This window comes from Nelumbo lutea, chromosome 1, assembly GCF_056320005.1.
Source record: "Nelumbo lutea isolate HS-2025 chromosome 1, American lotus-T2T, whole genome shotgun sequence".
Classification (NCBI taxonomy): Eukaryota; Viridiplantae; Streptophyta; class Magnoliopsida; order Proteales; family Nelumbonaceae; genus Nelumbo; species Nelumbo lutea.
The window spans coordinates 122,110,001-122,135,116 of NC_142684.1; the positions used below are offsets into that span (position 1 = coordinate 122,110,001).

Here is a 25,116-nt window from a genome sequence, read left to right on the forward strand (position 1 = left end):
TTTTATTTAATAAAAATGTATTTTATATAACAAAACTATATCTTATATAATGAAATAATATAAATAAATGAATTTAATTAATTAAATAAATAAATTATTTAATTTAACTAATTAAATCAATAAATTATTTAATTTAATTAATTAAATAATTCGAGATGCATTTTTAACTAAAAAAGAGATAAATCCTGCAATGCCGAATGCAGCCTTAAACTCCAACTTTGTCATAACCTCTCATCTCTCATCTTCATCTTATCACAACATATTCGCATCTTAGCCACACATCACTCTTTTTATCTCATTACAATATCCCTTAATAGCATAATTGGATTTAATTCTCAAATGGAAATTAATTGGAACCGAAAATGACACAAGGCGGTGAAGTGACATTTAACTTTCCTCTCGTACACGGACTGCTAGTGTTAAATCAAGACAAGTAGTCCAATATTGGACTAGATAATGTCAAATAATTGTGGGATCCACATACTTAATGACTGTCAAATTGCAATCAACGTAAATTTTGAGTTCAGACATGTATTGGGCAATGGAAAGATTCCTTCACTGTTTGAAGGGTTCAACTTCTGGTTAGAAAACTGCAGCATCAACACGACATATATACGACAAGGGAATCATAGCAAATCCTGACTGAAAGTCTGAAACGAAAAGATAAGCATCTCTGATGAGAACCATGACATAAGAGATTAGACCGCATTCTCATTTGTATGTATATGATTTATATGTAAAAACAATCGTCTTTCTAGAATCTAGTCTAGTGTCTCCATTCTCAACCTCTGTAAAAGTTTTTGCTCCGACCGATCAGTTCCGGAGAAAAGTTGAGTGGATCCTCCAAAAACTTTCATGGGTCCAGAAGATCGTCAACTTCATGTCTTCCTCTTCCCTTTTATGGCTCATGGCCATATGATCCCTTTTATGGACATGGCTAGACAATTCGCGCTGCGTGGGGTGAAGGTCACCATCGTCACCACCCCCTTGAACGCCATCCTTCTTTCCAAGACCGTCGATCGTGATAGAGAGTTGGGTATTGAAATCGATATTCACTCAATCCCATTCCCTACCAAAGAGGCAGGGTTACCAGAAGGATGCGAAAATGTTAATTACATAACCACGCCTGAACTGAGTTCCAACTTCTTCAAAGCTCTAAACATGCTTCAACAACCGTTCCAGAAGCTCCTTGAAGAACACCACCCCGATTGTATTGTTGCAGACATGTTCTTCCCTTGGACCACCGATGTCGCCGGCAAACTTGGAATTCCAAGGCTGGTCTTTCACGGTAGCTGCTTCTTCTCTTCCTGCGTCCCTGATAGCATCAACCGTTATGCACCCCACAACAACGTTTCATCGGAAACAGAGACCTTCGTCGTGCCGGGTCTTCCAGACCCCATAGAGATGACCAAGTCACAGTTGCCTGATCACATGAAAACCCAGAACGACTTCACAAGGGCTATGGAGCAAATAAAGGAGGCCGAGGTAAAGAGCTACGGCGTCTTGATGAACAGCTTCTACGAGTTGGAACCAGCTTACGCAGAACACTACAGGAAAGTCATGGGAAGGAGGGCATGGCATATAGGACCGCTTTCACTTTACAACTGGGAAAAAATAGGTAAGGCGGCTCAGAGTCGGAGGGGAAACACAGCCTCAATCGATGAAAATCAGTGCTTGACTTGGCTCGACTCAAAGGAGCCCGATTCGGTTCTCTACGTGTGTTTCGGAAGTGGGCCTAGCTTCAGTACCGATCAACTAGTGGAGATTGCAATGGGTCTCGAAGCTTCTGGCCATGCATTTATTTGGGTGGTGAGGAAGGATGAGACGTCTGCAGGGTCTGAGGCAGAAGTGGAGCCATGGTTGCCTCAAGGGTTCGAGGATAGGGTTGGAAGCAAGGGACTGATAATAACGGGATGGGCACCTCAGGTTTTGATTCTTCAGCATCACGCCATCGGAGGGTTCGTCACTCACTGCGGCTGGAATTCCATACTGGAAAGCGTGTGCGTGGGGGTGCCCCTGATAACTTGGCCCGTTACTGCGGAGCAGTTCTACAATGAGAAGCTTGTAACCCAGGTGCTGAGGATAGGAGTCCCGGTGGGTGTCCAGCATTGGAATTCATGGTTGGGAAAAAGAGAACATCTAGTGAAGAGGGAGGAGATAAAGAAAGCGGTGACTCGGTTGATGGACGGTGGAGATGAAGCAGCGCAGATGAAAGGTCGAGTAAAGGAGCTCGAAGAGATGGCAAAAAGGGCTATTGACCAGAATGGATCTTCTGATACCGATTTCACATCTCTGATTAACGAGTTAAAGCTGCATGGAGATATGGGTGACAAGTTTGATCTTTGATGTGCCTAGCTACTGCCTAATACACTGTCGATCGTGGTTTCCTCTTTTTCTTTTTCCTTGTTTTTTTAAGGATACTTTAGGATCGCATTTTCCTAGTTATCCCAAGTCTCAACGCAAAGAAACGCCTCGATACGAAAAACTTGTGTACTTCCTCCTCTGTAATCGATATCTCTTTCTTTGCTTTATCATAGCTTTTCATATTTGTCGTTTTACATTGACCCTTTCGTCATCCATGATTCAGCACCCACCACCATCAGCAGATGGGTTGACAGTGTCATTATATGGACAGCATGTTGCCTCGGAGAGGTCTTTTAAATTTCCGAAGTATTATTATTCAGGATCTCGATAAAAAGCAAAGGGATTTCTTACGCACAAATATCAAAGAGAAGAAACAGCTACATCTCATTAATTGAAACCGAGTATGCCCTTTTATGCATTGGGGTGGACTTGGTCCGAAGAATGAAATCTGCTTTGAGAACAGCAATTTGGTGATTGAATGGTGGACTTCTTTGGATGGTAATGTTGTGTCCTAAGAGTCCATTTGTGAAAGAAAAAATTGTTGTTTTAATGCGTGGCATATTTGGAAGAACCGAAATAACGAGACTTTCAATAATAAAGCAATTCCCCCTCCCATAATCAATGAGAGAGCTAAAAACTCTTTTATGGAATCAATTTCAAATTTTGATTGAGACTCAATGATTGGACCTAGTAAATAGATCATCCCTGTCAAGTGGGTAAATCCAAAAGAGGATGTTATCAAAATAAACTTTGATGCTTCTTGCATTAACAACTGATACACCATTGCTTGTGTGGTCAGAAACAACCTTAGCTAGATTTTGGATTTCAAAGCCTCTGGAATAGGAGTTATGACTATTAATCTAGCTGAAGCGTGGGCTGCCTAGGAAGCTCACAATCTCGTTTTCAATTTCAACGGAGACTCCATCATCATTGAGGGTGATTCAAAGTTGGTTATTGATAGTTTGAAGGACCAAATGGACCCTCCATGGAGACTAAGAAGGATCATTGAAGGCTGTAAGTCTTTGATCGAGAGAATGGATGGCGATATTGAATGCGGGCACATCTATCGGGAAGGGAATCGGGTTGCTGATTGGCCTGTTAATTGTGCTCATTTCAACCTTTCTTCTCTTGCTTTGCCCTTCTCGTTAAAGTGTATTTCTTGTGCTGACATTTGGGGATGTGCTACCCCCCGCTGTGTGTAGCCCCTTATCATTTGCATTGATAATATGAGGGTGGCCAACCTGGACGGTTTTATAGGTGGCATTTCATGAATATTGCAATACAAGAGATATGTTGCAAAGAGCACCTACAAAAAGTGAATCGGAGAACACAAGAATGATTCTAATTTCTCGGACGTTTTATTTTCTAGGATTATTAGGTATTAAAATCATTCAAAAATCAAAAACACTAAAAAATATATCCTCTATTTAAATCACGCCGATTCTTAAACCAGAATGTAACCCCAATTTCACTCTCCAATCTGGATTATGCTTTTGCATGAGAGGCCCACTGGAAAAATGTGAAAATCAATTTAATTCCTATAAGGCAGTTTCATAAGGACAGAGGTCAGTATATCTGCATCAGCATTAAACCATACAAAGGGTCAACCATGAACCAACCACTCGTAAGTCATAAGTCAGAACACACCCACACCCACCAGGCCCCAAATTCAAGCTTTAATAAGAACTGAAAGAAAATTTACTTAAACTTCTATCCTTTTATATAATGGCTCTTGAAACACTTCCAGCTTTGTAGAAATAAGCCTTAAACATCCCCTAGCATAGATTCCCATTTGAAAGTTTGAAACATTTGTCAATGTTAATAAGCTTGCATTTAATCAATTCGGCTGTGTTCGATTTGAAGCTTGGGTGAGGAAAGGTAGGGATAGAGGTGTAAATTGGGCCGTGCCATACGTGGCCCAATACAATAGATTGTGGGCCATGCCAGGCCTGGGGTTTCAAGCCCATGAACTGAAAAAAAAAATCATATAAAATAAAATTTTACAATCTTTTTTATGTTAAATTTTTATTATTTTGTCATTTAAAAAAAAAACACGACTTAACCTGATCCGCAGCCCAGCCTAGCCCAAGTCTCATCCCACGGCATAGCACAGACCTGTTCAGGCTCAGGCAATGAGCCGTTTCGGGCCGATCCCCCAAAATATCCCAAGAGAGAAGCACGGCCCAATTTATACCTCTAGGCACCTAGAGCCAAAGAAAAGAAAAAGGTAACAGATATCCAAGCAAGTCTGAAGTCTGGAAAACAAACATAAGTGAAGAAAGATGTCCAAACTCCAAAGTCTATTTCGAAAAGCAGATTAAGTTTCAAACTTTCATCTAATCTCAAAAAGTATAGTAAAAATCACCTAAAATAGCATCACCGTCTAGTTCAGCTTGGACGGATTCTACTCACCTGGATCCCACATATGTCGGGAAGAATATCTGTATAGAGAGATGCTTTTAAGTTTCAAATGAGTTCGATATCATGCGATTGGGGAATGAGATTTTCCCGTTTTGAACAGTTTAATTTTATTATAAATTGATGAAAGCAAAATCATTCAGGTTAGCAAAGACGCCCTTGATTATAGCACCTTACAATTTCGACTAGTTGATGGTTTCGGTTCCTAGAAGTTAGAAGACTTGAACATTAACACGTTGTTTAAACTTGGGACGCATCTCCATCATACTTCTGCCATCATGAGAGGAAACCAAATTTGCCTAGATGTATAAATCTAACCTAAACTGCATGGGCAGGAAGGTCTGATCTGCTCTAAATTGCATGTTAAAGCCAACCTAATTCCAAGGCAAATCTTCAAATGAGCGTTCTTTTGAGTTTTTGACGACACCCCATAACTCCCTCGTCCCTTTGGTTTCTAATACCTTCAGGGTCCGTTTGGTTTGCAATCGGAACTGGAATCAAAATCCTCAAAAACCGGAATCGGAATGGTCCATTCCCATAATCTGTTTGGTTCAGACAAAAATAAGAATGAGAATTAAAATCAGCAGAAATGGAATTTCATTCCCAAGGGAGGGGCAAGGAATAGCCATTTCCTCAAATGGGGGAACACCATTCCAGAAGCAATAGGAATGGAATTCCGATTTCACCCAACCAAACAGTTGGAATCGGAATAGCCCATTCCGATTCCGATTCCAGACCCCTATTCCCGTGAACCAAACGGGGCCTCAAAATTCCGTGGCTTTTAAAATTTTAAAAGGGTAAAAAAATCAAATATAGGGCTATTTAAGTTCACAATCAATTTACTTTCAACTAATCATTGCCTTTTATTTATGGGAATCTTATAACATTAGTCTGTCCATCAGAACACAAACCATAATAACACTATTAGTCTACTACACAGCCAGACCACATATACATCCATCAGGTGAAAGGAGAGTTCACAAACCATAATAACCATTGCAAGGACATGAGAACTCTAGTAAAATTAATGACAATGAAGCATCCTTTTTCTCATTTTTCTTTCTTAAGTTCATCTATTGTCAATAGAGTTTGTCCACTACCATAAGCGTTTCACATACCCCAAAAAAGCGTATATTATGCAATCTTTAAATACATAAGAGAGATCAACAAATGTACCAATTATCTTTAACCAGCATAGTTCAGCAGCAACATTAGACAAGAGGCGGATATTGCTTCGCCTGCTGTCGGACCCTTCTCTTATACTCAACTGGTTCCTGCAAAAATTAGTATCACAATGTCACTTGCCAATTAGAAACAGGAGCAGCACACTTGTGCTGCTTCCGGTGAAAATTGACACAACTGGTAAGAACCCTCGTTTATTGGTGGCAACATACCTGAATGAACAGTTGATATCCATCTGTTTGTGCAGGATCTGCGGGGTTTGGCTGGTCCAGCAAATCCTGTATGCCCACAAGAATTTGCTTCACTGTGATAGCTGGTCTCCACCCCTACACATAATACAAAGATGTTCAAAGTAGCCAACCGACTGGTACTATATAATCAGCAATCATAATTAATATTATTTGGTTTTGGTTACTTACACTGTCTTCATTGAGAATTGATAGGCACACAGTTCCCGAGGGATAGACATTGGGGTGAAAGAAACCTTGAGGGAACTTGCACTTTGGTGGTTTACTAGGGTAGTCTTCACTGAAAAGGAGTGTAATCGGGAAGTAGCCACCCTCCCAGTCAGTCTGCACAGGTGAAGTTGTTGATGGCCCTCAGAAGTCAGAACCAAATCAAAATTATAGTTACAGGAATTAATGAAAAGAAATGAAAAGGTATTTTCTTTTTTTATATGTAAAAAGAAAAGGAAGATGTTTCCAGTAATTTCACAAGTAGGAAATTGAAGAGATATCAAGTGACAAATATATCCACTAAATATCTCAAGCATGTTCTACTGCTTTAGTGTATACGCTTCATATGAAAGAATAATTAAAGGAAATGTTCCAGATCAATGGAGAAAAGAAATAGAACTGGAGCAACAATATTACTAGTGGAAACAAGTAGGTAAGTTGCTGACATTTGTATATAAGAGACTAAGAGAGCAATCTCTATTAAACCCAAATATTTGTTCAGGAGACAAGCAAAAAAATCATTACATTAGTGGAAGTAAACTAATAGAAGAATAAGGTCCATCATCCTCATAGAATAGGTTAATGTTTCTGTTATTCTATTCTCGTTGGACAAAGGAGAATAGAACTATTTATATTGTGCTCTCAGATCTACAACATCTATAACAAAATTTGTAACTTCTACAATTTCGTGTAATCTATCACGCTCATCCATGTACCCCATCTGACTGACAAGCTAGACCTAGCATCAACATAATGCAGGTCTCCCTCCTAAAAGAAATACCTAAAAAACAATTATAAACCATGAGCAGCAGAGAAGGTTAAATTAGTAGACCATGAACCCAAGGTAGGTTTATCTTGGGGACAGAATCCACAAGAAATTGGTCAAACCAAGAAGTCAAAACAACTAATGTTGGCTGAGCTGAACCAAGAAATAGACCAGTTTTGCCTTAGAACTTGTGAAAAATATTGAAGATGTCAACAGCCCCACCCAAACTGTGTCAGTTATGAAAACTGTGGTACCAAGTAGATCCTACAGATTCACATAACTTTCACAAATCTGTTCTCCAATACATATAATAAGTATCTTTACCATGTTCTCATACCTTCCTCCCACCAAAAGAAGAGAATGCATCCCTTCACAAAACTGCACCCGATGCTGGCATGGAAAAGGGGAGAAAGAAACCATAGAAAAAATCATCCTTTTTTTTTGAGGGAAAAAAATCAAGACCAACTGCTGAACAAAAAACAAAATAAATCAAGACGAACTTTTGTAGCATTCTTTTACCAAAAAAAAATGGCAATTCGATTGGAAGTTGGAACAAGTTTAATTAGCCTAAAGAGTCAAAATAGTTAAAAAGAAACTCTTTTAAAGGTAAGATTTGTATAATTGCAATGCCAAAAAGGGGAACAATCCCAGAAATTACAATGGAAGCCCCCATAAGGAGGGGGCTCCCAGACAACACAGCATAATCAAAAAGCCGGACAGGGTTAAAAGGAATCTTATTACAAGCTTTTACATTTAAAAAAAAAAAAAAGGAATCTTATCCCTACTATCTTTCATAAGGGGTGGACAGGGTAGTTCAACTTCCATCTGGTCATGGTTAATTGGAATAAGGTGTGCATACCAAGGAAAAAGCCAAAATGGTGGTCTATGGCTGAACCCATTGAAGACAGTTGATACTGCCACTTGGCAAATGGTTTTGAATGTTCAATGAGGATACAGGGAGTCCATAGAGGTGAGTCATAATTGCTAGGTATGGCAACTAGGAATCTTGAATTGGTACCTGGAATTGGATAGCTTATCTTTTGAATGCATGGTTTGGAAAGGAATTGAAAAGTCATAGCAACAATATGTTGAAGTGAACAAGTATAGAATTAGGGATGGCTCGAGGATGAGCTTTTGGAAAGATCCTTGGTGTAATGATCGTCCACTCATGGAAAAGTTCACATTTGTTTATGGCTGCCAGAGACACAGAGGAATCAGTGGCTGACTTCTATGGGTTACAAAATAATGAAGCCATTTGGACTCTACAGATTAGAAGGGATTTGAATGATGAGAAGTTGAACCCATGACTGAACAGCTGCAGAAAAGTGAGCACCATGTCAGTCATGGGATGAAAAGTGAATCCATTCTCACACCAAGATAGAAGAATGCAGTCATGGGATAGATTAGGGTTGACTCGGTATGGTCTTTCTTTAAAAAGATGAACTCCCCTACAAACAGGTACATTTCCTAATGCAAGGATAAAATCTCCAGTCCCAAAGGTGGTTTTCATAACATGGATAGCAGCAGCAGAGAAATGTGTAATGGCTCCTAGCCTCATATGGAGAGGTCTGACATTGGACAGAAGCAACTGAGTACCATGTGCAGATGGTACATGTTGAAGGCCCTTTGTAAACAGTTGATTTTTTATGAATAACAGAAATTTTATTAATAAAAGCATAGAAGTACAAACAGAGAATTTATGTTCATCTCATTACAAAACCCATAGCTCATTACAACCCTTTGAAATCTTTAAAGAATTCCCTACCCAAAATTTACAAAATGGCCCGAAAAAAGATGTTCTCTATTAACCTCTCAAGTAGTATGACCAATTTAAATTAGAGTGCTAATCTGTTACAATTTACGAATTTATACTCATTGTTTTTGATGAATGTTAAACATTATTCACCATCCATAACTGATCTTTATCTCCTCTCTCCTGGAAATTCACGCCACTAAAGCTTCACTACAAGGATTAAAATATCAATACACCTGATACCCTAAGTTGCATATCGGTGTGCATTGACATAACCAATTCTCACTTTCTTTTTTTTCCTATTACGTTTTTATTTAACAATCATTAGAGGGTTCCAACCAAGTATTTTAAAGTTTAAATGTTTAAAAATGCCTTTGTATTGGTGTATCCATGCGTATCTGGATGCACCAAGATGGACGTATCGTATCAATATTTTAATCCTTGCTTCACCATTAAAGCTCTAGGTTATCTCTTCCTTTTCCTTTTTCCTAAACTTGTCTGTAAAATAAGGACTTCCCCCAACTGCTCTAATAACTGTCCATTTCTGCCAATTTTTGAGGAAAACTACTAGACTTTTAATTTGGCAACAACAGCAACGCACACAAAGCCAACACAGCGAAACATCTTACTAAGTTGCTGACATATGGATCACTTTTCAGTTTCCTAAATCCTAATATTGTGGTACTGAAACCTTCTTCCTTTGATTAGACCCAAAGATTTACAACTAACCTTTTGAAATGTATTTGCATCACTTTGTCTTTCACATTGGCTCATCCTAAACAGTACAAACATGAAACACAGCCCTTATTATCTAATGAAATTATTAGACTAATAAATATTACACACACATACATGATTTTGACAGTCAGAATGGTCTTATCTAATCCTTATTTGTCATTGTAAACATAATGGTGTTAACCCTATACCAGAAAATGATTATGAAAGTCTCCTTCCTTGAAAATATCCAGCAATATGGGGCTTCCTATGTGAACCCCACTTCCCCATTCCACTTAGTGTCATATCCATTGTTAAATTATAGGCCTTCAAAATCATTTCTCACTACTCCAACTCATTTCATTTTGTCATGTGCCTATTTCTTCTAGACCCTTCAGCTCACTTCTTCTCACTAGTGCTGTAGATGGTTTCCTCTAATGTGACTAAACCATCTTAATAAACCTCCCCTCATTTTATTATCTACTTGGGCCACTCCTTAGTTCCTATAAATATGTTTATTCCTGATCATATCCTTTCTAGTTTTCCCATTCATCCATCTCAACATTCGCATTTCTGCTACACTATTTTCTAGACATGTTTTTTGACTGCCACAATCTAAGCACCATATACCTCAAAAGAAGTACTGAGAAATAATTGGCTTCCCCATATTTATTGTTAGTCAGCAATTGATCTCCCAAGTGTACAATCACATACTATTCCAACTTCCAACCATTATTTTAGTGAGACTCAAGAGTCTTCCAAAGTTGGCATAACAAAAGAGAGAGGATAGACAACTAATGTTAAACAAATTGGATGCACACACTTGATGGGTCAATTCTTGATTCTCATAGATCACTCTGAACGTCGATTTCTTTCAAAGAAATATCATATACGTCACTTGTTCTTACATCTGATCTTATTCTTTTTAATTGATGATAAACAAAAGGAAAGCATTAAAATAATGAAAATGATATCCTACCCCACTAATGAGGGGATTGGAAGAGCATGAAGATGGAAGGCCTCACCTGAGGCACCTACATACAGATTAACCAACGGAGCAACCAAACAGAAGGAAACAGGGGGAAATCAAAAGAAACAAGTATCCCTTGGGCAGGGCCCCAACAAAACAATTCTCCAACTCCTCCCTCAGCAGCTCACCTGCAGAAGGTAGTGGCCGAATGTTTGCATCCAACCAAAGAGAAGTTCACCATAGATAACAGATAATATGTACCCTTTCTAATGAGATGACAATGAGTCCCAAGGTGCATTTGCTGCCTGTCAAAGCCATTCTAATAATAAGTTGAGAACCACCTTCCAGTTCAAGGTGATCTACATCTAATGGAAACACCAGCCTAAGACTCTGAACCAATGGCTCAGTTTCAGCTCAAAAGTACCCCATGCCAAGGGCTCCTAAAAGTGCCTTCAAACCCCAAAAGTCAATAATTAGCAGCCTGTTACTCAAATTACAACAGTGAAATAGCTCTAAATTTTGCCACTAATTACAAGCCAATATGGAACCTTAGAAATCAGTACAAACATACCACAAGTGCAAGTTATCTAAATATAACTTACAATGTAGACTCTCCAGTCTCCACACAATGCCCTTCCTATAACTAACCACTACTTCCCCTTCAGTTTCTATACTCTCTTCCAAAATAACAAAATAAGCTTCTTTGTTGTCTTTTAACCCTACCAGTGTGAGCTTGTCTTACACCACCAGTCCAAATCCCAGATAAAGGAGGAGGATTGCATCAGGTTGGTAGCTGGGATAAAACTTCTGCCAAACTCTTATGGTCATGGATACTGAATTGTGTTTGGAATGGTAAAGTGAAACAGGATTCATGTAGCCAACTGCATATAGTTGGGATAAGGCTTAAATGATGATAATGATGATGATCTCCTTTGCTATTTTTATTGCTGAAATCGGGTCAGTTTTCTAATATAACAAAATTATAAAATATATTATTTGAAGATCAATTTAAACATCATATGGAATGTAGACAAGGCAATGGACATGATAAAAAAGGCATTTTTCTGCATCTAGAGAAGAATATAAAAATAATGCTTCTGAAAGTAGCTTCTAATGCCAGGTTCACAGGAATTCACCTCCTTACCGAGGAGATAGTGATTCCTTGCACTACCCAACAACAAAGAGACACAGAAAACAATTCCATGTCAGAGATAAACTATTACTCACTACATTGAAGTCAGTACTGACAAATTTGTACTCCAACAAGATTGGGTGACCACAGTTGACTTCCTAGGATCAAGGAGTAAAGGTAGTCAACATGCACACAAACACATATGCACATAGTACTACCAACAATATGCATAAAAACATGGGCGTCTACAATTTACATGCGTGCAGACATATGTAAAGTTTAGCCACCATGACATTATAGACGACAATAATAAAAACAGAAGGCCCCAACTATACTGTTAACATTTAGTTTATAGAATCCCCAATACGAGTAGAATATTTAATAAAACATTGTATAATGTTCGATTTAAACCCTAAACATCCAATGATCCAAAATTAGGTTATGGTCCATCACCACTACCAAAGAGAGAGGGAGAGTCACGCGCAAAAAGTAAACTCCAATAATGATCACGGTCAACTGATCACTGTGAGGTACTAAAACATATTGATTAACATTAGAAACAACACAACAATAATTGGAAAACAAGTAAAAAATGACTAAAAAATGAAACCACATAATCGAAGATAAAGAGAGAGGAAAACAAGAATTCCAGATGAAAGGTTCGCAGAGGAAGAAGACGACTTACCCCAGGCTTACCAGGGATTGTACAGTTCCACACCATCAAATTAACAGAACCATCTGGTAGAGTCTCTGGCTTAGCAACGAAACCCTAGAAAGAAATTCATAAACAAAAAAAAAAAGAAAAAAAAATTAAATAAAATCAACAAGGCAAATGAAGCAGAGAGGGAAAGCAAAATAAAAAAGAACCAAAGTCCTCGACGAGAGAGATGTACGGACATGAGGATGATTCTTACGCCAGGCTTTTCGCTCCTCGGCGAGACGTCCACGAGCAATACCTCCCGACATGTTGTCTTCTTGTCACTCTCGCAGTCTCTCTTGCACTTCTCTGTGTTTTTGTTTTTTTCGTGATTGGAGGGATGAAATGCGAAAACCCCTGCGTCTCCTGAGACCAAACCACTCGTCTTGTGATTCTGCCACCATCCACCACCCTCTTTACCTCTTTATTATTTCCTCCGTGGGGAAATTACAAGATACCACCAGTCATGACTCATGAGCGTGGAAACATATACAACTATATTCCATGTTTTCATATATTTTTTTAAAATGAAAAACAATAATTTTACAATTTCCTCTGCTAAAAGTCAACTGCATCTTGAGCGTGAGAATCACGCATACTATCTGGTCCCACACCAGATGAACGGTTGGTGTTCTTTGTACGGCTTTACGGTTTCTGGAATCAAAGCACAAACGAATCCCGTGCCGCCCGAAGTACGAGATACGAGAGCGAATCTTTTCCTTTTCGCGAATTCGTGTGGATTCCACCCAAATTAACGCCCACAAGGATTCAATCTCACTTAACGCACCTCACACTGACCTCAATTCCCCATCCTATTATGTATGCCATGAATAATAAAACACGGTGGGATGAAGCTGTGCGGTTCTTGTGCGGTGCGTTGTGTAAATAGCAGATCCCGTCTTGGGTTGGTGGCATTTTTTTCAACAACCTCTAGCTTAAAGGCGTAAAGTTTCTTCTTTTCTACTTCTGATTTCAAATTTTCTTTTTTTTTTTAATAATAAAAGCATTTAAAAAGCAAAAAAAAAAAAAAAAACTGGATTCCTTATTAATACAATGGGTATGACATTATTTCATATAGAAAGTTTTACCTTGGACCCTACATTGCTTTCCTTTTCTTTTCGGCTCAGCATAAAGTAGTTTCCCTTCTCATATTTCCCAAAAGAAATGGGGCGCGGCATGACATGGGCTTAGCACTTTATTGGATTACTAAACTTTGTTCAAATGCTTTTTTTTCTTCATTGATGAATAATTTCCCCCACAAGGCCCCAAGATAAGTTATCTTCCTAAGCTCGTAATGTGAAAAAAAAAATGGAGGCAATTGCAGACGGACAGAATAAATATCACAGAGTGGATTTTATGTTAATGGGTTGGAGTGAGCATCATTATGAGAAATTATATGGGAGAATTTGTCATGAGCCGAGCTGTATTGGTAATTGTGTAATGGGTTTAAGTGCAACTCAGCTAAGGATTTTATTTATTTATTTATTGGGTAAATTGCTAAAACCTTTCTCAAGTTTAATCCTCTCCTGAAGTTTGGCAATTGCATCACCTCCCATTAATGTTTTAACGCACTTACAAGTAGATGGTCAGAATCCTCCAACAACGGGCATAAAATGTCCAAAATACCTATGTAGTTATTATTATCAAAATGTTTATTTTCTAAATTTTTTCCTCATATCAATCGCTACACCAACCTTTGTAATCTCTTCTCCAAAATTGATTTATTTTTCAAATTTGCCCTTCATATCAAATTATCAATCACTCAAAGGTAAGGCTACAACTTTAAAATCTCTTTTTTTTGTTGTTCATAATACTTGTATTGTTTTTTTTTTTTCTTTAAAAACCATGCTCAATAGTAATTGCATTGGTATCTTGGACATTTTTGTGCCTCGTTAGAGGATTATAATATAGAGGATTTACTTGCAACTATGTCATAAAAGCTCAGGTGAGGTGATTGCAATTACCAAACTTTGGGGGAGGTTTATGATAGCAAAAGACATAATACGGAACTCAAAAGAGGTTTGACACCCCGTGAATTTTGATTAGTAGCACCTGTTTGGTCATCTCTTTTATTATGCCAGTTGATGGCTATGAGTTTTTATGATATCATGTCTTTCTGCTATTGTAGTCAAACCCATTTATTTCACACAATGGGAGCAACCGACAACCCATCCCCAGGGTCCATAAGGCCATAACCTATCAGGCTACCAATTGAGCCACTATTAGTTGGTAGCGAATGAGATTGAGGTATTGGAATTCACATAGGGTTGCAAGTCGGGTAGATTGGGTCGGGTTTATCGTTAACCCGAGCCTAACCCTAGAATTTGGGCTTAAGGCTCAATCCTAAGATCAGACCCGATCTTCTCAACCCGAGCCTAGACGCACTGTAATTTGATGCACTTGGGTTGGGCTTGGGCCTAGACTATGAGACAAAGATTATTTCTGATTTGATCTTATCTATCGAGGGTCCATTTCAGCGTCACAAACTTTTTTGTTTTCACATCAAAAGTACTTTTCCAATATTTATGTTAGGTTCTCGAGTTGGTCATATATATATATATATATATATATAATATCTATAAAAGTGCGAATAGAGGCATCTTGGCTTCTCGAATTTTTATTGGATAGCTTTATCTCTATATCTTGAGGTTTTTGGAGGGCATACATGTAACTATAATTTAATAAAATGTTGCACATTAATTGACATGATTAAAGAATGAATATAATTGGCTTTCGATTTTGTCTAAAAAATAGCCAATTAATAAATATAGTTGGCGTTACTTTTTTATTTATAATTGATATAATTAATTGAGACTGGTCGCTTTAGCATATGAAGCTAGGAAGAAACACTTAATCAGTTTTTACACCCTCAACTCTAATACAGCTACTAACCCTCCTAGAGAGAGAACATCCGTTTACTAAACCTCCTCCCTGCTCAGGAAAACATGGCGATGCTTCATCTCTACACTTCTCCAACACTGGCACAAAGTACCGACCCACCAACCGCTTTGCCTTCAGCTTCAAGCCACATTGTCTCGAACGAGTTGGCCACTCCTTGTTTAGCGTAGTTTGATCTTACAAGGTGACAATTGAGCACGACGGTCGCGCCACAACCATCGATGTAGACCTAGATGAAACTATCCTCGCCAAGGCACTAGACTCTGGCTTGACCATCCCACATGACTGTAAGCTTGGTGTGTGCATGACGTGACCGGCTCGACTGGTGAGCGGCGAGGTTGATCAGAGCGAAGGCATGCTCAGTGACAATGTCATTGTGTACCTGCTGCTCTGTGCTTCCTACCCTCGATCTGATTGTCACATTCGAACCATCCCTGAAGAAGAATTGTTGTCGCTGCAATTGGCAACTACAAATGATTAGGTGCAAAGCAGCGGATGTCTGTACCTATTACCTTTTGTAATTTGGACACTTGGAGTGAATAATAGAATGAAGCTTGTTATTTTAATTCTACAACCTCTACTACAGTTGTTTATGAGTTTTGAGAGAGAAATAGATTGATTGAAGATTATTAGTTTTGTTCTTACAAAAAAAAATCCCCCTTGCAACTCACACAGAACAATCTATATCCATATAAGATTTTAAAATCAAAGAGAGAGGACAAAACTTAATAAAATCATTGCAAGGTTGACCTTGAATCTGACACTGTTTACCCCTTCATCTTAAGACCCGAAACTGGAATCAAATCCAATTGTCCGATCGAAGGCATTTTGATCTTAAACCTCATTCTATGTCAAATCAGAAATCCTAAAACACAAATATGTATATTTCATAAATCCAAATCCAACGACACCAAGATCACCCCGTTTACCCCATCATCCTAAGACACGAAGCCAAAATCAATTCCGGTCATCCGATTGAGATTATTTTGACCATGAACCTCAGTTCATGTCAAATTAGAAATTTGACACCATAGGTACATAGAGCCTAAAAATCCAAATCCAACGACACTCATATCACTGAAATCCGACACCATTTACCTCTTCATCTTAAGACCTGAAGCCAGATTTGATTCTGAGCATCTGATCAGAGTCATTTAAATCATAAACCTCATTTCACGTCAAATCATAAATCCAAAATCATAGGTACAGATCCCAAAAATCCAAATCCAACGACACCAAGATCACCCGAATCTGACATTGTTCACCCCTTCATCCTAAGACTCGAAGCCAGAACCGATTCCAATTGTCCGATCGAAGTCATTTTGATATTGGACCTCATTTCACATCAAATCATAAATCCAAGACCACATGCACATGGACCCCAAAAATTCAAATCCAATGACACCAAAATCATCTGAATCCAACATCGTCTACTCCTTCATCTTAAGACCCAAAGTTGGAACCGATTTCGATAATTCGGTTGGAGTTATTTTGATACTGAACCTCATTTCACATCAAATCTTAAATCTAAAACTATAGGTAGGGAGAGCCCAAAAATCTAAATCCAACACTAATTACCCCTCATCTTAAGACCCAAAACTAAAATTGATTCTTTTCGTCCAATCGGGATCATTTTGATCCTGAACCTCACTTTATGTCAAATTAGAAATCTGACACCATAGTTACATAAAGCCCAAATCCAAATAACATATATATATATATATATATATATATATGTGTGTGTGTGTGTGTGTGTGTGTGTGTGTGTGTGTGTGTGTGTGTGTGTGTGTATTATTTGGATATGTGTGAATAGGTGTCTTTGATTTTTGAAAATTTTATTGGACCACAAATGCCCCTCTCTAAAGTTAGAATTGGAAAACAATATAAGTAAAAATTGTTATTTTACATCTTCATTTAAAGCTTTTATACTATTATTAAAAGTGTGAATAATGGTATGGAGCTTTTGTATTAGAATACCCTTATTTTTTATTTTAATTCCTCTGTAATTGTGAGGGCACAAAATGTAATTTGAACTAAATTTCTTCTCATTAAATTCCATCTCATTAAGTTGTATTATTAACTCCCATTCCTTTATTGAATCCCATATTTAAGATATTATTTTCACAAAATAAAAGAAATATAAATTTTGTCAGTTAGATTTACATGCAATGCTTTTAACGATATAAATACATGTTTTTTTTTTAATTTATCCTAAAATGGAACTATTTTTCCATCATGGTGGTGAGTAAGCAATTCAGCCATCTAAGTCAAGTGGGCTAATCCATGAAAAAAATAAAAACTTAATAGAAAACATTTGGACACATGTCTAATATTTATATTAATCATATTAAAAGTTAGACACAATAAACAATAATTGTTTTTAACTTTTTATTGATGATATAAATAAAATTCAAAAATCAAAATTAACTAACTGGTGAAATTGTTTTCTCATTTGATGGTAGATCAATTCAACACTTCAGATCAAATGTATTAACTTGTGAAGTTATAATTAAATAATAAAATTTTGTTTTAAAAAGATTAAACACAAAAGTATACAAAAAATATATACATTATATAGAAAACATCTAGGTATATCTCTATATTAATAAACCATAATAAGTGTGACAAATAAGAATAATTTTATACACATAAAAATATAAAAAATTATAAAATTTTAGAAACATATTATATATTATCATCATTATAAAATTTGTCACGTGCAAAGCACGTAAACAAATACTAGTACTTATAGAAGTGTGAATGAGGAGGTATTGGCTTCTGAAATTTTTCTTTACTGAAATACCCCTCTTCTTGAATTTAGTTCATCTCCATTGAAATGGCAGATAATGTAATTAAGAGAATAACATTAAGTACATTCAATTACCTCTCATTAAGTCTCACATTTAAGTCATTAAATAAATCGCATTCTCTCTCATTGAACCCAACATTTATACTTTTTTTTATCATCATTAAATTCCATTAATAAATCTAATGTTGTGCAATCCAAACACTCCTAGCTGGCGGACGTCTGGCTCCTAGCTAGCCGCGGATGGTACTTGAGAAGAGGAAGGTGAAGGATTCCCGGGGGACTTGCCCGGTGGAAATACTCCGATGCTTAAGTTTGAACACTTAAGAGAGCTGTAAGGAATGCAGAGAGAGCCAAGAGTGCAGGTCACGCTAGATCAGTTAAAGTTCAAGATTAATTCAAAATCAATTCAAGATCCCTTTGCCCCTTCGACACAGGGGCCTTTAAATACAGGTGTTCTTGTTAAATCAGGCGTAACCGCCACTAGACCTCTGTCACAGCCGTTAATTGCCAGGGCTGCGCAGGTAACCGTTGCAGAGTACTGCCCAATCGAATGAGAGACACGACCCAGAAAGGACAGACACGCCACCATCTACCGAGAGACGTGGGTGCAGTCTGCTGGGCTGGTAGGGACTGCATCGTCAGTCAGGAGACGTGGTGCAGTCTGACAAGTACAGTCTCGTCAGATAAGAAGCTTCCTGAAAATGTTGTGTCGCTTTGTAGTGAGCTATCCCATAGTGAGCTGCCTTGTAGCGAGCTCCTGAAGGTATCCCAAGGTGACTCCACCTTAAGTTGCCTTTGAGGCAGTCTTCTTGCCCAAGTATTGGAGCGAGTTAGTTATTTGTGCTCGCGAGCTGGGATAGACTTGACTTGGAGTATTCCCTTTCAACATACTGGGGTCCTTGAGCTCGCGCTATAGCGAGCTCGTTCCGTGACGAGCTGTAATGTAGTGAGCTATCTTGCAAGGATCTTAACAAGCTTGTTACTCAGTCGCAACCAAGCTGTCATGCTGAGTTGTTGCTTATGTTGAGTCACGTCCATGTGTCGCCTTCGTAGGAGGTCGGGGCAAATCACCCTCCTTCAATTGCCCCCCGCTCCTTGGGCTAAGGATTCTACCTTGGTGCGAGGAGTTCATGGAGTGTGACGGTGGATTTGACCCAAAATTCGAACTTGATTGACTGATCACATTAAATACACACGTGGATGTCATGCGATTTCTAGACTTTTCGAATGCCAAAAAATGCACCAAAACGGCTCTCAGTTTCGAAAGACGTGCAGCCGGCATTACCTTAATCATGGAAGACGTGCATCCAGTCACATTTTGGTTTCAGAAGACGTGCGATCAGCTTGACTGCGAACCATCAGATTCACCTTAATCCGAGTTGTCGATTTGTTGGCATAGTGGCTATAAATAGGAGGGCCCCATGCCTCATTTCCTTTACGCCAACTTGCCTTGCTTTCGGATTCTGTGGTCGCGCCTTCATCTAGTCGCTCAAGCTCTTCTCCTGTTCACACCTTCTTTTCAATTCAACTTTTCCCTAGTGATTCTTATCACTTTGTCAGCATGCCTGGGTATCCGTACAACGTCTTTCCCCAAGGCGGTAACCAAGATGACGCCCCTTCGAGTTCAGGGGGACCTTGGGGGTAGGCTCTAGAGGCTTGGGAGGCCTCCGACGAGATAGCTTCCACCTCCTAGGGCAAGGAGCCGAATAGCTTTGGTCTTTCCTCCATGTCAATGGAGAGACTTAGGACCTTGGTTCTTCAATTCAACCTTCCTAGAAACCTCATCTACAGTCTCCCATCCGGTGACTACCCTTGGGAATACGATTACGATGAGATCATGATCTTCCAAGAACAGCTCATCACTGGCCTTCGTCTCCCTCTGCATCCTTTGATAGTGAAGGTTTTAAACCATTTTAACGTTACCATAGACTAGCTTCACCCCAACTCAATCCGAAATGTAGTTGGGACAATTTCTTTGTTTTATGAATACTGTCTTTCTCTTGACCTCGACACTTTCTCCACCATTCTTTCTATCAAAAATGCTTCCCCCGGAGCGCCTCCGGAAAGGCGTTCCTACTACTTTTCTCCCCGTCCCGACTTCAAGCTCTTACACGAGCTGTCGAACAAGATCCCGGTTTGGAAGCGGGATTATTTTGTAGTTCGCAACCCCGAAGGGTGGCCCTTCCCAACCCATTGGAGGGCCGCCATCCAGGATTCGGGGGCTGACTTGGATCCAAAAGTTCGGGAAACGCTACAATCCTGGGCAGCGGTTGACTTCCATTGGTCGGACTACTTGACCAAGGAAAAGCTCGCGCAGGCTGGCCTAAGCCCCGGTAGGTTGCCTTTTAGTTCACGCAATGCCTTGTGATTTTTTTTTAACTGGACTAATGCCTTGTGATTTTTGGCAGCCAACATGTCTGGTGTAGGTGCGCGCCGCCTTCTATCGAACAACCAAAAGTGCAGGGCGAAGAGGTCGTGCCCTGATCGAGCTTCCACTTTCGAGAGTGCTGAGTTCGAGGCTGCTAATCCAGCCTTCATTCCACCACTACCTGAGGTCCCACCGGTCCCGTTTGAGGGAGTAGCCACGGAGGGTGGCACAAAAGAACATGAGGTCCCGACGCAAGGGCAGTACCCTCCGTCTGTGCAGTCCCACCCCTTCGCCTTCCCGCAGTTCCCTACCAGAGGGTGGGAAAGCGTCACCGACTTCACCGTGGCTTCACGAAGGAGTCGGAAGGTGGTCACCCACGAGGAGGTCGCCAATTGGGGAGGGATGGACCCTAAGTAGCTTGCCAGGCTGGCCTCAGCCTACTACATGGTGGTAAGTGGCTGCTTTTTGACGACAGATGAACTCCGCCATTCACGCCATGGCCCTCCAGACCAACATTCACTCCACCAATGCTCTCGCTTAGAGGTCAACCGAGCAAAAGCTCCAGGGCGAGCTTGACTGGGCCCGAGGTGAAGTCCTTCAGGCTCGAAAGGGGAGCGAGGCCTAGGAACTGCTCGTCTAGGACCAGGAGGCACAGATCGCCCGACTGTCTGAGGAGAGCGCTCGCTACAGAGAGGAGTCATCGAGGGTGGTAGCAGAGAGGTTGCTTCTTCGCCAGCAAGTCCAAGACTTGGAGTCCACACTTCAGGATCGGACTCGGAACTTCGATGCCATGGTGGAGGCTGAGCGAGCTAAGGCGGTGTGGGACTTCAATGACTCACAGGAGTACCACGACCTCCAGGCAGAGTAAGGCTCTAGCTCCTACCGTTTTGGATTCAAACTCTATCGCTGGCTAGTCCGGAAGAAGTTCTCTGGGCTTAACCTTGAGGGCATAATGATGAAGGGTCTGGATCTAGAGACGGCGAACATGGCGGAGGAGGAGGAGCCTGACTCTCCGGAGGATGATGAGGACGTGGAGGCGGCGGATCCTTGAGGCTGGTTGCTCTTGTTTTTCTTTTCTTTGACTAACTTTCTGAAGTGGTGGTTCCCGGGTGTCTGAACCTAGTTTTAAGTATTTGTCTCTTGTTTTTTGATGAACTCTTTTGGGTGGTTGGGCCCAGTTTTTTTTTCTTGTCATTTTTGATCTAGTAATGAAATGTCTTTTATTTTCTGCTAAGTGTTGTGTACTCTTTACTTTCTATCGAAGCAACTTTATCACTCGAGCTGTTAGAGTTACATACCCGAAGTAGGGCCTTTCGGTAGTTGCTACCCCGAACTGTTCCCTAGTACTTGAGGTAGTTTTATAGTGTACCCCAAAGTGTTTATCATATATGCCCGAACTGTTCCTCCCTTATTGGGTTCAACTAGTATACCAAGGCGAGCTACGCTCCATAGGGTCCACACCCGAGCTACTTGTGCCTTCGGTATTAATACTTAGCCTTTGTCGATGAAACAGTTGTCTTACACAGTGCTAAGGTCTTAGTTAGCTCGGTGTTTTAGCCCTTAGGCTAAGGGAGTGACATATAGTCCACTCTTTTAGTTCGCCCATGCCATGGAGGCAACTGGGTCTTATCGCGCCGAGGCCTTCGTTAGCTCGGCATTTTGGCCCTTAGGTTGAGGGAGTGACTTATAGTCTACTCTTAGAGTCCGCCCATGCCATGGAGGCGACTGGGTCTTATCGTGCCGAGGTCTACATTAGCTCGGCATTTTGGCCCTTAGGCTTTGTGAGTGACTCGTGGTCTACTCAGTAATTTATAGGTAATATTGCCTTAAGTTGACAATATTCTATGCCCAAGGTACTTGTTTCCCTTCTAGGGTTTCGAGCTCGTATGTTCCTTCCCGAGCACCCACTTTACTCGGTAGGGTCCTTCCCACTTTGGCCCGATCTTACCAGCACCGGGCTCAAGCACCATAACTTTACGGAGGACCAAGTTGCCGACGCGGAGGTTCCGCTTCTTGACCCTGGCGTTATAGTACTGAGCTACTCTCTGCTGGTAGGTCGTAGTCCTAATATATGCGAGGTTTCGTACTTCGTCAAGTAGGTCGTGGTTGGTACACAACTCGTCTTCATTTTCCTTGTCATCATACGTTTCTAGTTGTAGCGAGGAGACCTCGATCTCGGCTGGGATGACTGCTTCAGTGCCGTAGGTGAGGTTGAAGGGGGTCTCGCCTGTAGCGGTCTTCACTGTGGTCCGATAAGCCCATAGAACACTGGGTAGATCATCTGCCCATAGTCCTTTAGCTCGGTCTAGGCGTGCCTTCAGTCCGCGGAGGATAGCTCTATTCGTGACTTCCGCTTGACCTTTTGCTTGAGGGTGTATTACTGACGTAAAGTTCTGTCGAATTCCCATGTCTTGGCACCAGTTCTGGAATTTAATGTCCTCGAACTGCTTACCGTTGTCGAAGATCAGTACCCGAGGTAACCCGAAGCGGCACACTATACTTTTCCAAAAGAAGTTCTGCACGTTCCGAGCTGTGATTGTTACGAGGGGTTCAACTTCTACCCACTTAGTGAAATAATCAACTGCTACCACTAAGAACCTCCTCTGGCCTGTTGTTGGTGGAAATGGTCCAAGTATATCGATCCCCCACTGTGCAAAAGGCCACGAGCTGGTGAGATACTTTAAGTCAGCCACATGTTGATGGTGGATATTGGCATGCTTCTGGCACTTGTCACACTTTCTAACGAGCTCGATCGCATCTGCTTTCATTGTTGGCCAGTAGTACCCCTGTCGTAGCGCTTTTTGGGCGAGGGCCCTGCCCCCCAAGTGTCCACCGCACAGGCCCTCATGAGTGTCATGGAGCACGAGCTCGGCTTCAGAAGGTCACAAGCAACACAGGTAGGGGAGTGTGTAAGATCTTTGGTACTGTCGTTCGTCTATCATGACGTATTTGGCCGCTTGACGCTCTACCCTTTTGGCGGATCAATCCAGCTCGGCTCTGCTTGAATGACAAGAGCGACCTCCTTTACCTCCCCTGAGAATGCTAGGCCGAGGCAGGTTCTCTATGTACACGGTTCTCATGGTGTTATCACTAGTGCTGGCTAACCAGGACAGGGCGTCAGCCTCGTCATTCTCCGACTTCGGGATTTGCTTGATGAAGTATGACTGGAAGTTCAGCAGAGCCTCTCTTACTTTGGCTAAGTAGACAATCATAGTTGGTTCACAAGTTTCGTATTCGCTTGTGACTTGGTTAACCATGACCTGGAAATCGCTGCAGATGACGATATGCTTGGCTCTTACTTCTTTGTCTAGAGTCAGCCCGTCAATTAACGTTCGTACTCCACTTCATTGTTGGATGTCGCAAACTCGAAGCGTAGTGCGTACTCCAGTTTTGTAACGCTTGGGCCGTATAGAACGATTCCGTCTTCGCTGCCCTACTGGTTTGAGGAGTCATCTATGTGAAAGATCCAGGGCTCCTTGTCCTAGTTCGCGCTTGGCCTAACTAGGAGAGATGCCACACTGGCTGCTTGCTCACGGTGCTCTAGCTCAAACGGCCTGAGAGCTTCGGGCTCGCCCGAGCTGGGGGCCTCGTGCTCAACCGGCCTAGGGACTTCGGAGCCGAATGTGCATTCCGCGATGAAGTTTACTAAGACTTGGGCTTTGATAGCAATTCGCGGCTTGTATTGGAGGTCGTACTCGCTGAACTCAACGGCCCACTTCGTTAGTCTACCAGAGACTTCGGGCTTGAGCAGAACTTAGCTCAGAGGTTTGTTGGTGAGGACGATGACAGTGTGAGCTTGGAAGTACGGACGAAGCTTCTGGGCTGCAATAACTAGTGCATAGGCCAACTTTTCTATCTCTGGATATCTTGTCTCTGCTCCCTGCAACACTTTACTACATAGTAGATAGGTCGTTGGACCCGATCTACCTCTTTTATCAATACCGAGCTGACCACTTCATCACTTGCCGAGAAGTATAACTCTAAAAATCGCCCTCCTCGGGCCGGGTTAAGACCAGTATACTAGCGAGGTACTTTTTGAGCTCGTCAAATGCGAGCTGGCACTCTTCGGTCCATTCAAAACCTTTGTTTTTAATTGCTTTAAAGAAAGGTAGGCAGTGGTCTGCCGACTTGGACATGAAGCGGCTCAGAACAGCTATTCGGCCATTCAGCCTTTGAACCTCCTTTAGTTTTCGGGGTGGTTTCATGTCTAGGATGGCCTTTATTTTGTCCGGGTTGGCCTCAATGCTGTGCTGGTTAATGATGTACCCCAAGAATTTATCCGAGATGACACCAAAGACACTTATTCGGGTTCAATTTCATGTTAAATCTACGCAAAATTTAAAAAACTGAATGTAGGTCTTGTATTAAATCATGCAAAAATTGGGTTTTGACGACCATGTCGTCTACATAAAATTCTATTTTTCTGCCAATCAGTGGCTCAAACAATTTATTTATATGTCTCTGAAAGGTTGCTCCGGCATTCTTTAGCCCAAAGGGCATGACCTTGTAACAGTACAGGCCAAGCTCGGTTATGAAGGCAGTCTTTTCTTCATCGGTTTGGTCCATCCTGATATGGTTGTAACCTGAATA

General features: G+C 40.8%; 2 protein-coding genes across 2 annotated transcripts; one reads left to right on the top strand and one right to left on the bottom strand.

Moving 5' to 3' along the window:
• Positions 1–341: 341 nt before the first annotated feature.
• On the top strand, positions 342–2,531 carry LOC148877221 (putative UDP-glucosyl transferase 73B6). Its single transcript, XM_088983099.1, has one exon. The coding sequence runs from the start codon at positions 856–858 to the stop codon at positions 2,344–2,346; it is 1,491 nt and encodes a 496-aa protein (XP_088839225.1). The 5' UTR covers positions 342–855; the 3' UTR covers positions 2,347–2,531.
• Positions 2,532–5,806: 3,275 nt separating this feature from the next.
• Positions 5,807–13,241, bottom strand: LOC148877222 (SUMO-conjugating enzyme SCE1-like). Its single transcript, XM_088983106.1, has 5 exons — positions 12,652–13,241; positions 12,440–12,523; positions 6,384–6,536; positions 6,177–6,290; positions 5,807–6,056 (listed from the first exon to the last, which is right to left on the bottom strand). The coding sequence occupies exons 1-5, from the start codon at positions 12,718–12,720 to the stop codon at positions 5,994–5,996; spliced, it is 483 nt and encodes a 160-aa protein (XP_088839232.1). The 5' UTR covers positions 12,721–13,241; the 3' UTR covers positions 5,807–5,993.
• Positions 13,242–25,116: the final 11,875 nt, after the last annotated feature.

What these genes read in the sequence shown, in the direction of transcription:
- LOC148877221 (XM_088983099.1), top strand. Translation starts at nt 856, where the DNA reads ATGGGTCCAGAAGATCGTCAACTTCATGTCTTCCTCTTCCCTTTTATG.
- LOC148877222 (XM_088983106.1), bottom strand. Translation starts at nt 12,720, where the DNA reads ATGTCGGGAGGTATTGCTCGTGGACGTCTCGCCGAGGAGCGAAAAGCC. An exon ending in CAATTCTCAATGAAGACAGT is followed by an intron (nt 6,291 to 6,383) that starts GTAAGTAACCAA and finishes TATTATGTGTAG; the next exon opens with GGGTGGAGACCAGCTATCAC. An exon ending in GATATCAACTGTTCATTCAG is followed by an intron (nt 6,057 to 6,176) that starts GTATGTTGCCAC and finishes TAATTTTTGCAG; the next exon opens with GAACCAGTTGAGTATAAGAG.